Source organism: Equus caballus, chromosome 14 (assembly GCF_041296265.1).
Source record: "Equus caballus isolate H_3958 breed thoroughbred chromosome 14, TB-T2T, whole genome shotgun sequence".
Classification (NCBI taxonomy): Eukaryota; Metazoa; Chordata; class Mammalia; order Perissodactyla; family Equidae; genus Equus; species Equus caballus.
This window is the reverse complement of record NC_091697.1, coordinates 73,140,511-73,157,309: the sequence shown is the minus strand read 5'-3', so window position 1 is coordinate 73,157,309 and position 16,799 is coordinate 73,140,511. Positions and strand designations below refer to the sequence as shown.

At 38.4% G+C, this 16,799-nt stretch overlaps 1 protein-coding gene across 9 annotated transcripts in view; it reads right to left on the bottom strand.

The window, feature by feature from the left end:
• Positions 1-7,414: 7,414 nt before the first annotated feature.
• TRIM36 (tripartite motif containing 36) overlaps positions 7,415-16,799 on the bottom strand; it is a 48,589-nt gene continuing 39,204 nt past the window's right edge. For 8 of the 9 annotated variants that reach the window (XM_014730324.3, XM_014730323.3, XM_070232721.1 and 5 more), the window contains 2 exons: positions 10,792-11,089; positions 8,904-9,349 (listed from right to left, as the gene is read on the bottom strand). In XM_014730324.3, the coding sequence (XP_014585810.1) occupies positions 8,995-9,349; positions 10,792-11,089 (653 nt within the window). In that variant the 3' untranslated portion in view covers positions 8,904-8,994. 9 annotated transcript variants of the gene reach the window in all.

Genomic DNA, 16,799 nt, shown 5'->3' with positions numbered 1-16,799 from the left:
TAAGATCTACATAAAGCAATTAGCACAGTTCCTGGAATACACCAGTCAACAAATGGTAAACTTTGGAAATAATTCTTTCTAACAAATCTTTTAGCTCATTGTGGATATATTTTGCAATTAACTCAATATAGTATTATCAAAGGCCAAGGGTCAGGATCAAGCAAATTCTACTCAAAACACATTCTGGAAAATCCATGCTGAGATTGGTTGGTTTGTTTTCAATGGTTAAGGCGCCCTATAACCCCTGCAATTAATTTGGGAAGCTCAAACTCTCTCTCTTACAGTGTATGACACAGTATTTTGAGAGTTTCCATGAAATGTGTGTCCAAGCTAATTCGAAGATTCTGTAAGAGAGAATTTTGGCCTTACTTGTAAATTTCATGAGGGTTACCTCAGTCGATAGTTCCCATTTCAGTTGCACCTGGTAAATTTTCACTGAAAACTAATTTTATGCTCTTATATCTCCTATCCCAGCTCCCCAGCCATCCGTGCACAGAGGAATCTCTGTTCTCCAAAGCCCAGCTAGTCGTACTGTGATCTGTGGCTCAGCAGCATGGGCTTCACCTGGAGCTGATTAGAAATGCAGACGCTCAAGCCCCATCTCAGTGCTACTGAATCAAAATCTGCATTTTAACAAGATCCCCAGGTGCCCCTTATGCATGTTAACACTTGAGAAGCACTGCTCCACAATGCATGCTGCTTTTTAATTAACAAGACCATCAGCAGGTTCCAGGAGCCACAGAGGAATCTATCATGAACTGAGTTTACCTGGACACTGATCCTTGCCACAGACACATAAGTCCTTTTCTTTTATGTTTTATGAGCTCTTGCTCATTATTATGTAATAACAAACAAACACACCTGGACCATATTATCTTGATCTCACAGAAAACTGGATTTACTTCTTATCTGACTGGCTGAATTATACCTCAAGTTAATTATTCATATACCTCTCCAGTTTGGTTTTGGGCATTATAAGCAAGTAATAGCAGTTGAATATACTACTTACGATTCCCCTAGTACAATTTCATATTCAAATATATTCTCATCATTTGTAGAAGATCTCTTATGAGGTTAAGTACTGTTTTCAGAAATGCTGTTTAAAAGCAGAATGTCATGTGAGGCCACCCAGCGTGAGTACTTACTACACACCAGGCACAGTGTTAAGTACTTTGCATACATTATCTAATTTACCTAAAGTACACAGCACTAGAGCTATTTTACAGATGAGATGAAGCTCACAGGTTAGTAACTTGTCTAAGATCACACAGCTATTAAATCACAAACCTCAGATAGAAATCCACACCAGAACTCCACACTCACCCCTACAACTATGTACACACGTTCCACAGAACACTCTCTCCATGAGATTCAAAGTCGATGGGCACTAATGCTGCGAGAATTCCTGCAGTCAAAAATAAAAACAAATATCTAACTTTACTTACAGAGTTTACCCAGACTTATTTGCTCATGGAGTCCTCTCCTTTCCCCTAAACCTATCAACTATCAGATCGCCCTGTAGACACGTACTGCAAAGCACCAACATTTACAACATTCTTAAAATGTTTTTAGAATTCCCTGTCACACAACAATTTTAAGGCATATTAGGCATGCTCCAAGAAGGAACTTAAATGCTTACATGTCAAGATTCGGGCTGAACTAGTAACCCAAGAAATTTTACCAGGAAAATAATTTCTGGACTACAACTATTTCCATATGGTCAGATGTGCTTTGCTTGAAAAATAGAGGAATCATTTATGGTACAAAGAATCTAAATGGGGCAAATAAATTAAGGTGTTATACAGCACTTTGAAACTCTCAGATTTTATCAAATATTGAATCCATTCACTAAATACATAAAAATTCAATTTGTGATTTTCCAAGAAGTTATCTTCTGCCAAACATAGGTACATCTACACACTATGCTATAGTTTCATCATTAAAAAACAAACAGAAAAACAAAACCTTTGTTTTTGCTTAAGAGTCAAGGAGTTATTTCCCAGGGTGTTATAAAATGAAGATCCAGAAAAGATACTAATTATTATGGATCTACCATTCAAAAAATAAGATTTTCTAGTTTCAAGATGGCAAAGTCCTATCCAACTCTTCCTCTTGAAAGTCACCCCAAAACAGAAATGAACAAGAAACCAAAAAGCAGACTCCAACTACAGTGCAACTAGGAGACGTCTATCTGGGACATTTATCAGCTGAGAGACACTGCAAACTATGTTGAAAAGAGAGCAGATGGAGGAATGGGCAAGTGACTTAGAGAAGGAAGGTCAAATGTACAAGCCTGCAGAGGGAGAAACTGGGGAGAAGAAAGCCAGTTTACCCACACAGATCCCCAGACAGCCTCAAGAATTGCAGGGACTATGTACCCCAAAGGCAGAGGTGAGTCACAGGGCTGAAAACCAATGGAGATTCAAGGAGCCGGGATCCAGCAGTGATGAAAACTGGGTAAAAACCCTGCCCTTGTGCAGCTTAGAATTTAGAGGATGCAGACAAAAGTGAAATTTATAAGTGCTTTGGAAAACAGATAAAGCAGGACATGAGGAGTATAGTGTTGTGGTGGTGGGGGTGGGGCACGATTTAAGTAAAATGGTTAGTGATTCTCATTGAGAAGATATCTGAGAAAAGACAAAGGTGAGGAATATCTGGAATAGGTGTGCACATTTTTAAAAGGCTCACTCCAATTTTTTAATTGAGAAAAAGCAACAGTGCAAGGGCTTGAGGTAGAAATTGTTGGTGCCCAGCCATATCTGGTTCTCTTCTTCCTGGGCACTCAGAAGGTAATAGTTCCATGCCTGCCAATTTAGCACCATGCAATTAGTCTAGCTGATGAAACATGATTGGAAATGATGTACAGAGGCATGAGTAGCTGCTGGGACTCCTCCATGCTCTTTTTCTGCTCTTGTAAATTTAGAAACAATGTGCTAAGAAGTTGGCATCACAATGTAAAGAGCCTGATCCCTGTATCACCAGTAGAGGAGAGACTTTACTGATCTACAATAGATTTTGTGAGAGCAAAAATAAATTTTGGCTAAGTCCAAAGGTTTCAGGATTTGTTAGTCATAGAACTTAGCTATCCACTAACACATGGCTGAGGAAAGGAGATCTGATAGGAAGCTGCCACAAAGATCAGCTTAGAATGTTGGTGGGAACAGTGGAGGTGGGAGAAGTTGGATTGTGGATATTCTGAAAGTAGAGTCAACAGAGACTGGAAGTCAGAATAAGGAACAGTTAAACCCCATCCCTCCAGCTTCCCAGCTCTACTCTACATTATCAGATGACTACCCTCGCTCCCACCTCTCCTCTCCACCTGATCCACTATGACCACCACCAATCACTTCCAAAGACAGGAGGTAGAGTTTCTGAAGAAAACTGGAAAAGTTTCTTACTCATGGACAATAAATACATAGAAGAGGTCACCCCAGCCTTCATTCCAAGCCTAATTCCTGAGGACCACTTTGCAGACAGTAGACTGAAGGGTCTTTCTTTAGAAAACGTGAATATCCCCAGAGAAAAGAGCAGCAGATCATGTGATGGGAAGCCAAGAAAAGCCACTTTATGGCTTGATTAAGTCATAGTGAAGTCCAACAGTCAAAAAGCCCTATTCACAAAGCTATTATTCAGCCTTTAGTGCCTGTCTTTAATAGAAATACACAGCCAAAAAAAGCCCAATTATTGAGAAAATCCCCTGACATCAAAAGCAGAAACAAAACTATGGAAAACAAAGAAATAAAATAACAGAGGGAGCAAAGAAAATGTCAAAGAAGTAATAATTTAAAGTCTAAAAGTAGTAAGAAAAAAATACGACATCAACGAAACAAGAACAGGATGCTACCACAAAGGATAAGAACTTGAAGCAGTCTAATATGTCACTAGTAGGAGAGTTTCAAAAAGCTAGTGATGTGAAATTAAGGGGAAGAAATCACCAAAGAAAGAATACAAGAATACTTCTCAGAACTGAAGGGAATAACCAAATGCCCAGAATATGAAATGCGGGAAAATAACCCACACAAAGAAACATAAAATTTCAAAACACCAGAGATAAAAATAGGAACTAAAAGCTTCCAAAGAGGAAAAACAGTCACATCCAAAGAATCAAGAATCAAAATGGCATCATACTTCAGTAGTAAGACTGGGTGCTAGGAGACAACAGAACAATGCCTTGAAAAATAGGGAAATCATTCTGAACTGTTAAGTGGGAGCTTAGAATAAAGAAATTTTAGAACATGCAAGATTTCAAAAATTCTTCCTTCCCTGAACCTTCTCTGAAGGCACTGGAGAATATTCCACTAAGTTGAGGACATAAACCAATAAAAGAAAGACATGGGATTCAATGTAGAAGAGAGGGAGAGGTATTGCTGGGAGAAGGGCAAAGGAAAGCCGCAAGAGCGCTGAGTATCAGGCCCAGGAACAAACCAGTCCATATTGGAGCTGGATGACAAAGACTTCCAAGAGAGATTCCTCAGGAAAAATAAAAATACAGAAACATGTTCGACCTGAAGAAATGTCACATTAGAGGCATTTTATAGAGTTTTTGACAGATCCAGGAAACTTAGCTGGAAATCCAAAGAAAATCAAGTAACAGAATAGGAAATTATTAACTCCAAGAAAAAAAAAATTGTACAAGAGATATAGACATAATACACCTACTTGGCTAAATATGGAATAATACGTAGAGAATTAAAATCCTAATTTAACATTATAGGATACTGATAAATAATGCCTAATATTATTAGGAGAAAATGAACAGCATTGATACAAATACAGAAGAAACAAGAGTGAATGTCACTGACTCTTACGAGCTGGATAGGCTGGAGGCGGGGGATTGGAAGTCTGCCGGGTTTTGTTATGTCTTTTACTATTATTTGACTTTATAAACTCTGCATTTGTTATTTTGGAGATATACAGATTATAGGTATTATTTTGAAGAGGTATAAAGTATTTTTACAGCAGCTAACAGTACTCACCACCCTACCTAGGAAAGAAAGTTAGAAAACCAGTGTTGCTTCAATAGTCTTAAGATCACATGGCAGGTATACTATTCCAAAGGATATTAGCTCTACTCTTAGAACACTCTTGTCTTGGGAGATCAGGACTTAAGCAGATCTCCAGAAGCAAACATATAATCTGGCTAGACTCAAATGGCATTTGAACCACATGCCAACATAAACACCAAGGAACATTTTTAGGTCTTTTAAAAGCATGCAGTGGTGGCATTTAAAAAACAAACCATTGAGTTCAGATAGGTTAACAAAAGAATCTAGGGGAAAAGAGAAGAATTTTATTTGAAGGTATTTTTTAATTAGCCACAGTCAGTCAGACTATTGTCGATAATTCATGTACGGCACATTTCAATTTCTTTCCATGTTGACAGTATTCTACATTCTTAGGCATTAGTCTAGCCAGAACTTTAAACATAGTTTTTTCTTAACCATAGCACTTAATTATTCTTCCCTATTCCAAACAGAAGATTTCAGACAAGAGACGGCAAACTCAAAAGAGAAGCAACTGCATTAGTCTCATAGATGATTTCATCATAGAATGGCCAGCAGGGAAGAGAAATACCAGAAAGCTGAAAGGGAAAAGTCGCATAGCCTTCTGTCTTCAAGACAGTTCCCTTCATTTTTAACATTTCAGAACATTATAAATACCCTCATTTAAGCAGTCAGCACAATGGCCAATAACCTCCCTTTTTTCCCTCAAATACCCAAACTCCTTCCCACTTGTACCAGTTATTGTCCATTTAAGCCACCCCACAACCACCACCCGATCCCCACTTTCCCCTTCTCTGCCCCAGGAAGATTCCCCCTGCTGCCTGCATCTCAAGAGCCCTTGCTGGCTGGCTGCCAGCTGGGTTTGGTCAACAAGCAGCACCAGCAGATCAGGTGGAGGATATTTTTGACTCCCTCCCCCTGTCCTGGCACCACATCTCTGGCCATAGCTGCTTCCCGTGGCAACCCCAACTCCCACCAGGCAGCCCTTCCTTCATGTTCTCACTCTCCCTGAGATCTAGCAACAATATTTCCCCTTGTTCTCATGCTCTAAAGATCATAATGGCTTTAGGCTGTGGCTAGCCTTTCCAGTGCCTCACCATCGCTTGTTTCTTCCTTTAAGGTCGCCCATATCTCTAAGCAATCCTGTCACGAACTTCTTTTCAGCTGAACCATCTAGGGTGAATTCTATTTCCTGCCAGAACCCTGACCACTTCTTCACTCTACCTAGCATGCTCTTCACTTAGCTCCTTGTATGGCCAGGTGTCAAACTTAGGTCGCCCTCCCCAGAGGGGCTTCCCTGACCAGAAAATCTGGTATTGGCACCTCAAGCACTCTCTAGTCCCTTCCATTTTTATCATCTCTCTGTCCCAGAAATTAAGCTCCTAAAAGCAGGAACCTAGCTAGGCTGTCTTGTTTACCCAGCGTCAGCACAATGTCTCATAAACAGGAGTTAAGAACTTTTTGTGAAATGAATGAAGTAGTTCCAAATCAAGCTTAATAAAACTAAATTCCTTCAAGTTTATTTTTTAAAGCAAAAAAGTCCCAAGAAAAGCTCCAATTCTCAGGATGTTGTTCCCATTAACAAGCAGCTGAAACTCCTCTAAAATGAATGCATATCTGTCTGGTAGCGTATTCTTGCCTATCATACTGGTTCTCAATTGTTTTCTGTGGCAATATGATTCATTATATTCCCACATGGAACACTCTCAGGGCCTAATCAGATGATGGGTGATGGCAAAGATTTAAAAGCCCAGATTGTGTTCACTTCCCAGGGGTCGCTCTGCCTCCTACCACTTTCAAGAAAGCAACTGTGAATATGAGAATTAAGTTATTATACAGCATCATAGGCATACCTTTGAATCTACTCATTTTTTTTTTAATTAAGATCTATCGAGCATTAGCAACAATTCACTGAGATCCACATCTACCAGAGCCCCATAACCCAAGGGTGAATGTGAACTAAAGGACCACTCCTCTAATCAAATCTGATCTACTATGATCACAAGAGAGATGCTCAACAAACTGATCAATTAATTTAAGTAAATCATTTTCACGTTAAGCTTTTCTAATCACTTCCACAAGAATTAAAGCTTATAAATAAATGCCCCAAATAACTTTATATAAATCTTTAGCTCTAAGTTAATATATTCAGCTAAACATCTTTTCTTAAACAAGATTTCCATTTTTCCTTATAAACATACTGAGAATTCCTGGAATGCAGATTTCAATGATGACACTTGACCTACTTTTAATTTTTATTAAAAATGAAAGAAATCCAGGAGAACAATTTATATACAACTATACAATGTTTTAAACAGCTTTCCTATTCCTATTAAAGCTTTATATTTAAAATGTCTACATGATATGTGCTTACACAGGCTTGAGACTATCAAACTTTACCACACACGTGACTTCAGCAGCTTTATTGCACAATGATCCACATAACACTGCGTATTTGTTTAGTTCAGCCTCTGTCATAAAGTGCTACTCCCACAGGTGGGAAAGTAACAAAGCCTACTAAACAAGAAATTCTCCATGATATTTTCTACTTGGGTTGGGGGAAAAGCTAATTTAGTGCTACCAGCCTGAATAACAGATTTCCATTTTAAAAAATATATAATAACAAAAACTCCTAAGAGTTTTGTTAGTCTATTAAAATACGTGAAAAGCATTCCAAAATGATTAGTGCTTAAAAGGCATAACAGTCTAGTTTCCAAACATTTTAACTTAAAAAAAAATAAGCAGTTTAAATAAAATCACCCAAGAAAGAACACCTTTTAAAAATGAACATAAAATTTAGATAAAATGTATTTCTTCAAATTAAAAAAAACTTTTAACTTTTACAAGGATACATACAGTCATTACATTTTATTAATTATTCCTAAACAGTTAAATTTGCGTATTTACTTGCTTATATTACCAACGCTTATTACCAAACAAGAAGCAATAGAAAATGCTGGACAACTGACCAGTTAGTTACTCTGCATTTTATAATATATTTAATGACATTAAAAATATATCATGAACTTTTCAAACATGTAAACCTTAACCAGGACAATCTGATCTGTAATACGTGGGTCAAAAAATGAAAATCACAAGACACAATGAGAGAGCAAAAGAACAAGTCTGACAGATGTCAGTGTATCTTCACTAATATCTATGAAAGTAATTATTTGATATAAGCTCAAACATTCTCACAGAGTAACTAAGAATAAAACGTTTTCTGAAAAAAATCATATGAAGTGAAAAGCTTCATGTGTTAGCTGAGAATTTAGTGTTTCCTGCAAGAAACCACGTTTACTACACATGCAGGTATGGGCATCACAGCTAAGGGAACTTCTAAAAATGTCCTTAAGAAGACAATTTGTGGTCTTAAAAAAAAAAAAGCAGTATTCATTTTCCAGGCGATATACTCTTAATATTAGCTACACACATGAAAATACATAATGTTTCCATTTAAATATACTACCATTTCTATGGCCTTTTTCTTTTTACCTGTCTATATCTTTGTTTTCCTATTAAAAATGAATGCAAGACACAATGCTTAGTACTAATTTCTATCCATAAGGCATTTAAAAAATATCTTCTCTTAGGACATAAACATGATATAAAAATGAAAAACCAAACACAAAAGAAGCATAATAAATACTTTTGTATCCCTCCCCCCAGAACAAAGGAATGTAAGCACCAGCAACACCAGCTGACATAAATAAATTAGATTTCCTGTTCATGAAAAGAGAAAGACAATCCAGTTGCAAAGTTAACTATTTCAGTGTTAACTGGGAAAGTGTCTTTTTCCTGCCGGGTATGAAAGGCAGAACAATGACATGGAAGAGGCAAGGCTGTTTAGGTTTCCATGTTTTACGAAGAAACACGCAAAAAACAAGACTGGCAACAGAATACTTAGATGATATGTAATTAGTTACAAAGATTAACACCAAGGCATTATTTTGTTCACATTCTTCATCCTAAGTCACATCAGATGCTTAAACTACATGTCCTTTTGGTATTCTAGATATTTTGCTGTGATGGGTTCTTCAAGTTGAATTCCTCCACTGCCCATTAACGCAAATGCTGGATACATCGTATGCGAACAGTCCACTTGGCGCTCATAAAGGCATTTCATGTGATCCATGTCATAGAAGCCCACTTTGCCTTTATCATAGTCAAGGAAAATCCCTATAGTTGTTGGCATGGGAAGAACTCTATTTTCAGGTTCATTAGAAGAAGTAGGTGACTTAGGTATAAAAAATTTCTTCATGCCTATGGTAACCAGTGTAAAGGGCTGCGAAGAATCAAAACTGGCATCTTCGCTTCCGCTGTCATGCCCACTGTCTTGCTCGTATCTAAAACACAAGACACAAACACTAAGTGGAATCTTATCCATATCATCATCCACAGGCCTTCATGTACCTTCAAAACATTTTCACAAGATAATAGACATTGATTTCAAATTAAAATAAATTGTACATCAAAAACTTTCTATTAAAACATAATCAATCAAAAACATAAGGACTACGTGTTGCCATTTAGAGTTATACCATAGACAGCCCCAAATTCTCTATCATAAAATATCATCCACTTTTACCCAGATATATACACAGATGAGAACCTAAAAAATAATTAAGAACTTTGGCCTATCAAAAATAAAGCAGGGTGAGAGGGACTGAAGGCACTTGTCAAAGATTAAATACTTACAGCACACAATCACACATAAGAAAATGCACAACCAAGATGTGTGCCCTATTCCAAGGAATTAGCGGACCAAGTAAAATAAATGGGTGCTGCAAAATGACGCAGAAGAAAAAAGCATATTGCACCCTCCTCCTAAGAACCGTATTTCCCGGAAGGGATTTCTACATGGATCTACAGTGTAAGCAGTATATGAAGGGGTTTTTTCCCCCTCTATTATAAGACAGTAGCATCTTGCGGAAAATTTTGCTACTAAGCTCCTTCCATTGTTTTCCCTATGCATAGTTTGCTTGTTCTATATTGGCGATCATAGTACATCAACAATTTTACAGGTTTTTTCACTTCTTTCTCATGCTAGAAATGTTTTAAACATTATTAATATTAATCTGTCAAGTGGACATGGCACTGTGCTTAATTAACCATTTCCCTATTACAATTTTCATTGTTATTTCAATTTCTCATCTTGGCGCAAAAAGTTTTTCCTATCACTCAGACTGTTAATCTGGGATTTCTGTTCACCTAAGTGGTCAAAAGTTGTCTGTCTGGGGAGTTCACCTTACACCATCTAAAAGAACTAAACTGTACAATCTCCATTAAATAGTCACTCTCTTAAGAAACTGGAATTCTTCACTGTGGAAAGATGTTTACAATGACCCAATTTTGTAAAGTACTTATGGGAGAGTTTAAAGAAACTGTGTCCCATGATAAAAGAACAACTAATATCAACTGTGAAGTATTGGAATCGAGGCATTTCACTATAATCGTCATTTTAATCAGATAATTAAGGTAACTGATATGAAAGACTTCAAAATTTAAAACTGCAAAGCTGTATTGCAATCATGAGGTATCCAAAACAGACTTATTTCCTCATGGCATCAGAAATTAGTGCTAAATGTCATTATTCACTGTGTGAATACAAGACGGTCTGACTCCTTTTCTCAGCCAGTCACATATGTAGAGCCACAATAACTGAATCTAAGAAATGTACACTCTAAATGTCCTAAGTAAACCAAAGTCCATTTTCAGTCTTAACTTGCTGAACAAGGATGTTTACTTTAAAAGAACTCTCAAGTTCTACATCAATAAAAGACTCTACCTTGGACTAACAGCATCTCGGGGAGAACGGAGCCATTCTTGTAGTTTATCACTGGAAGCAACTCCCACCTTTACCAGGTATGAATACGGTTCCACACGGAAGGCCCAGAAGTGTTTCCCTTTTGTAATTCCAGTGTCTCCAATGATGTAGTCTAGGCTTGTGTAGTAACCCACTTGGATACGGTCTGCAGACAGCAGAAGGTTAAACCCAGCTCTGCTCTCCACACGGTCTCTCTTCAGGTTCAGCAAGAGGTGCTCATTATTATAGCCACATTTTTCATCAAAGAGGAAACTGAAAACTGTAAATAGAGCTTACAATTAGTCTGAAAATTATTTATTAGCATTTCTATACTTCATGGTTTAATATGACAGGTTTTTCGAGTAGAAATTACTGAAAAGAGACGTGAAGAGGAATGTATCATGATACCCTAGACAAACCAAAACCTCAACTTACAAATAACTTCCAGCAAATTCTCATTATCCGAAAATCTCCAGAAATCTCAAAGACAAAAGAAAATATTTTTAATGTATAAGAAAACTGACGAATGCAGTTCCTTAGAATAGAAACAGTAAATTAATCCTAAATATTTTACACTATTGGATCTGTCCTTTTATCCCTAAAATAAAGGGTTGTATATTTTCATAATTACCTATACATTTTCTTAAATATTTATTCCAAACTGTATAAAGTTGGAAAATATCAGCAAGTTTAAGAAGGTCTCCTCCTTATCAATCAACACAGCAGACATGAGAAACAGGGTAAAACAGGTGCAGGCTGTGGTGCAGAGACCCAGGCTGGAAGCCCTGCTCCAGCACTGAACTAGAGTTTAACCTAAACTTTCATGTCTTCAACTACAGAACAGAGATAACACCCCTCTCACAAGTCCTATCAACTCAACTCCATCAAGCATAATGCTGGCTTCTAGCCCCAAAACTGGAAACAGATGCCTCAAATGTCCATCGATAGAGAAAAGAATAAAGAAAATGTCATAAATACATACAATAGAATATTATTCAGCCTAAAAAAGGAAGGAAATTCCAATACAAGCAACAACATGGATGAACATTGAAATAAGCCAGTCACAAAAGGATTATATGAATCCACTTATAGGAGGTACCTAGAACAGGCAAATCCACAGAGGTAGAAAGTAGCATAGAGGTTACCAGGCTGTGTGGGGAGGAGGAATGTGAAGTTATTGTTTAACAGGCAGAGTTTCAGTCTGAGAAAATGAAAGAGTTCTAGAGACATGAGTGGTGACGGTTGTATGACATTGTGAATGTACTTAATGCCACTGATCTGCACCTTAAAAGTGGTTAAAATGGTAAATTTTAACTAGATTATATCATACACACACACAAAGTGTCTGCTAGCAAACTACCATTCTCCATATACAGGCTGACGCTCCTCCTGGTACTGCCTATTGTCCTGGCCTGATAATTCATGCTTTCTTTCAATCTCAAAAGTCTCCCAGTTTGCAAAATAAATCTAAATGGCCACCGTGCTTAATACGAATATGGCTTCTCTCAGAGAAAAGGAAGACAACTTTTAACTTTCCTTCGCTCCTTCTCCCTCCACTGCGTTACTCAAAACAGCAGCTACTTTCAGGTTTCTTTTTCTTCCGCTTAGTCAGAGAGACTAGGAAAAAAAGCAGAAACTGAGTAAACTATAAAATATTTACTTAATACTTGCAAATCTATCCTAAAGCTCTCTATTGGACTTTATTAAAATTCAAGAAAAATAATTTTAGCCAACTTTATTTGTATCCTAATTTTTTTAATTAGCCACAATGTGCATGAAAAACAAATAGTAGACAAAAAGGGAAGGAGGGGCAGATCACACAAAATATGGATACAGAAAGCACTAAAAATGGGCAGGGACAATGGGGTCTAAACACCCACTGAAGGAACTTCTAAGACAGTGACTAACAGAACAGAGCAGCACTTCCTGCCAACCAGAATGAGCACATCTTTGGTTCTAAACGTCCCTTGTCCATGGAGACACTGTAGTGAACACCAACTAACCTGTAAGTCATTCTTATTCTATATAAATCTACAGGCCCTCTACAAGTAGTATGTCAGTGGTTTTTAACTTGGAAGGAGGAAGATGGGTGGCTGGGCAAGAGGAGCTCCTAGAATGGGGAAAAAGGTATCCGTGTGGTTCTAATATATGCTTTTACATCCCCATGTGCCAGGAATCACTGAGTTGGAAAATACAGACAAGTCAGAATCAGGTTAATCAAAATTATATTTCATGTTATTATAACAACATATTTTTAAAATATCTATCTAGAAGTGACGTCAGCAACATGGCAGAGTGAGCAGTTTTCTTTGTCTCTCCCCCTTCGAATTACAACTAATTGGACATTAATCAGTCAACAAAGGATATCCACACAGCATCTCAGGACGCCTGAGACACCCATGCTGCTATACATCAGAAGGTGGATGGACTCCCCTGGGAGGAGGTGGAGAGAGGTGAAAACCCTCCGACCCCCAGACGGCCTAGTACCTGCAAGCAACTTTCTACCAGCAGACATGCTCATAGCATCGCCACGACACCAAGGGCAGGTGTGTGCGTGCATGGCGGAGCAAAGGTGGAAACAGGTGACTACAGCCCTACCTAAGCCCCCTGCGATTGCCCCTTAGCCCGGGGGAAAATCCACGGTCCCACAGCAGCCGCAGGGAAAGCCTCTGCACAGTGTTAGTGGAGAGGCCCCGCCTGGCAATCACAAGGCTGGGAGGCCCTGAGGCAGAAGTAGCACAGGTGGGTGAGCTAACCACAGACTGCAGTAGATACCCATAGCTCTGCTGTGGCCAAAAGTAGACAAGTGAGATCTTGCAGGCTCTGACAGTGACAGAGCTGTAAGTCTAGGTGAACCTGCTCCCAGCCACTGTGAAAGCCCATAACACCACTGCAGACCCTAAAGAGGGAGTGCGTTGAGGTGGTCTGTGACAGTAGGCACCAGCAACCTGAGGCCCCCTTGCGATTGTCCCCACAGCTGACGAGAGACCCCACAGGGCCACTGTGACCACGAGGAGGGGCCCAGGTCCAGTCAGCACCAGCTGACAGGGATCCTGGTCAGTGCAGATTACACAGATGCACCCCGCACCCCCACTCCAGCAGAAGTAAGTGGAAGCAGTAACTAAACTCTATCTCTATGCAGAGGCACAAATCCACACCATAAAGCAGTATAAAAAAATATATTAAATCTCCAGAACAGAAGGAAAATGATAAGTACCCAGAAAACAATCCCAAAGACACTGAAATCTATAACCTACATGACAATGAATTCAAAATTACCATCATTAAAAAACTCAGTGAGTTAAAAGATAATACAGATGGACAACTCAACAAGTTCAGGAGCTACGTCACAAAAGAGCTTGATACTATAAAGAAGAACCAATCAGAAATATTGGAGATGAAGAACACAATGGAGGACATTAAGAAAAATCCAGACTCTCTGAACAGTAGGGTCGATAATATGGAAGACAGAATCAGCAATTTGGAGGATAGGAATATAGAAATGCTGCAGATAGAGGAGGAGAGAGAATAAGACTAAAATCTAAATGGTCACCCTACTTAATACGAATGAAGAAACTCTCCGAGAAATGAAGAAACTCTCCGAGAAATATCTGACTCAATTAGGAAATGCAACATAAGGATTATAGGTATCCCAGAGGGAGAAGAGAAGGAGAAGTGGGCAAAAAGCCTGTTCAAAGAAATAATGGCTGAGAACTTCCCAAACGTGGGGAGAGAGATGGAATTCCATGTGACAGAAGCTAATAGATGACCAAACTTTATCAATGTAAAAAGACCAACCCCAAGGCATATAGTGTAGTGAAGCTTGCAAAAGTCAATGACAAAGAGAAAATACTAAGGGCAGCAAGGCAGAAGAAAATAACCTACAAAGGAACCCCCATAAGGCTGTCAGCAGACTTCTCAGCAGATACCTTACAGGATAGAAGACAGTGGAATGATACATTCAAAACTCTGAAGGACCACAACATGCAGCCAAGAATACTCTATCCAGCGAAAATATCCTTCAAATATGATGGAGAAATAAAAACTTTCCCAGATAAACAAATGTTAAGGGAGTTCATTGCCACAAGACCTCCCCTACAAGAAATGCTCAGGGAGACCCTCATACCTGAAAAATCAAAAAAAGGAAAGGGGTTACAAAACCCAGAGCTAAGGAGATAAGTAGAAAGACAAAATCAGAAAGTTACAGCTCTCTATCAGAACAGGTTAGCAAAGGCTAAGCATAACATTAAAGATAAAAGGAAGGGAAACACCAAGAATCAATATAATCTTGTGATTTTAACCACAAACTCACAACACAAGAAGGAAAAAAAAATCTGACAATAACAACTTAGAAGGGGAAGAGGCAAGGGATGGAACGGCTTAATCTAAGGAAATAAGAGGCTATCAGAAAATGTACTATCTCATTTATGAGATGTTTTATACAAACCACATGGTAACCACTAAACAAATAACAAGAATAAAGACACAAATTACAAATAAGAAGAAAGCCAATATAGAAATCTACCTACCTGAATTAGTAGTCCAAAAATCATGTGACAAGAAACAAAGGAAATGCAAGAGAACCGGAAAACAAGCGATAAAATGGCAGCATTAGGCCCCCACATTTCAATAATCACTCTAAATGTAAATGGATTGAACTCTCCAATCAAAAGACACAGAGTGGCAGGATGGATTAAAGAGCAAGACCCAACACTATGCTGCCTCCAGGAAACACACCTCAGCCCCAAAGACAAACACAGACTCAGAGTGAAGGGATGGAAGGTGATACTCCAAGCTAATAATGAACATAAAAAGCAGGTGTTGCCATACTTATATCAAAGGAGATTTCAAAGCAAAACAGATAAAGAGAGGCAAAGAGGGGCAGTTTATAATGATAAAAGGGACACTCCACCAAGATGACATAACACTTATAAATATATACACACCCAACACAGGAGCACCAAAATATGTAAAGCAACTATTAACAAAACTAAAAGGAGGGGGCTGGCCCCGTGGCCGAGTGGTTAAGTTCGCGCGCTCCGCTGCAGGCGGCCCAGTGTTTCGTTGGTTCGAATCCTGGGCACAGACATGGCACTGCTCATCAGACCACGCTGAGGCAGCGTCCCACATGCCACAACTAGAAGAACCCACAACGAAGAATACACAACTATGTACCGGGGGGCATTGGGGAGAAAAAGGAAAAATAAATAAATAAAAAAAAAAAAACTAAAAGGAGGCATCAACAACAATACAATAACGGTACGGGACCTTAACACCCCATTGACACCAATGGATAGATCATCCAGACAGAAAGTCAACAAGGAAATTATAGAATTAAATGAAAAATTAAACCAGATGGACTTAATAGACATATATAGAACACTCCATCCAAAAACAGCAGGTTACACATTCTTCTCAAGTGCACATGGAACATTCTCAAAGATAGACCATATCTTGGGAAACAAAGCAAGCCTCAACAAATTCAAGAGGGCTGAAATAACAGCAAGCATCTTTTCCGATCATAATGCTATGAAACTAGAAATCAACTACAAGAATAAAGCTGGGAAAGGGGCAAAAATGTGGAGACTAAACAACATGCTACTGAACAAACAATGGATTGTGGAAGAAATTAAAGAAGAAATCAAATATTATCTGGAGACAAATGAAAATGAAAACACACCATACCAACTCATTTGGGAAGCAGCAAAAGTGGTCCTAAGAGGGAAATTCATTACAATACAGGCCTACCTCAATAAACAAGAAAAATTTCAGATAAGCAATCTCAAACGACACCTAACAGAATTAGAAAAAGAAGAACAAACAATGGCCAAAGTCAGTAGAAGGAGGGAAATAATAAAAATCAGAGCAGAAATAAACGAAATTGAAACAAAAAAGGCAGTAGAAAGAATCAATGAAACAAAGAGTTGGTTCTTTGAAAAAATAAAGAAAATTGACAAACACCCAGACTCACTAAGAAAAAAAGAGAGAAG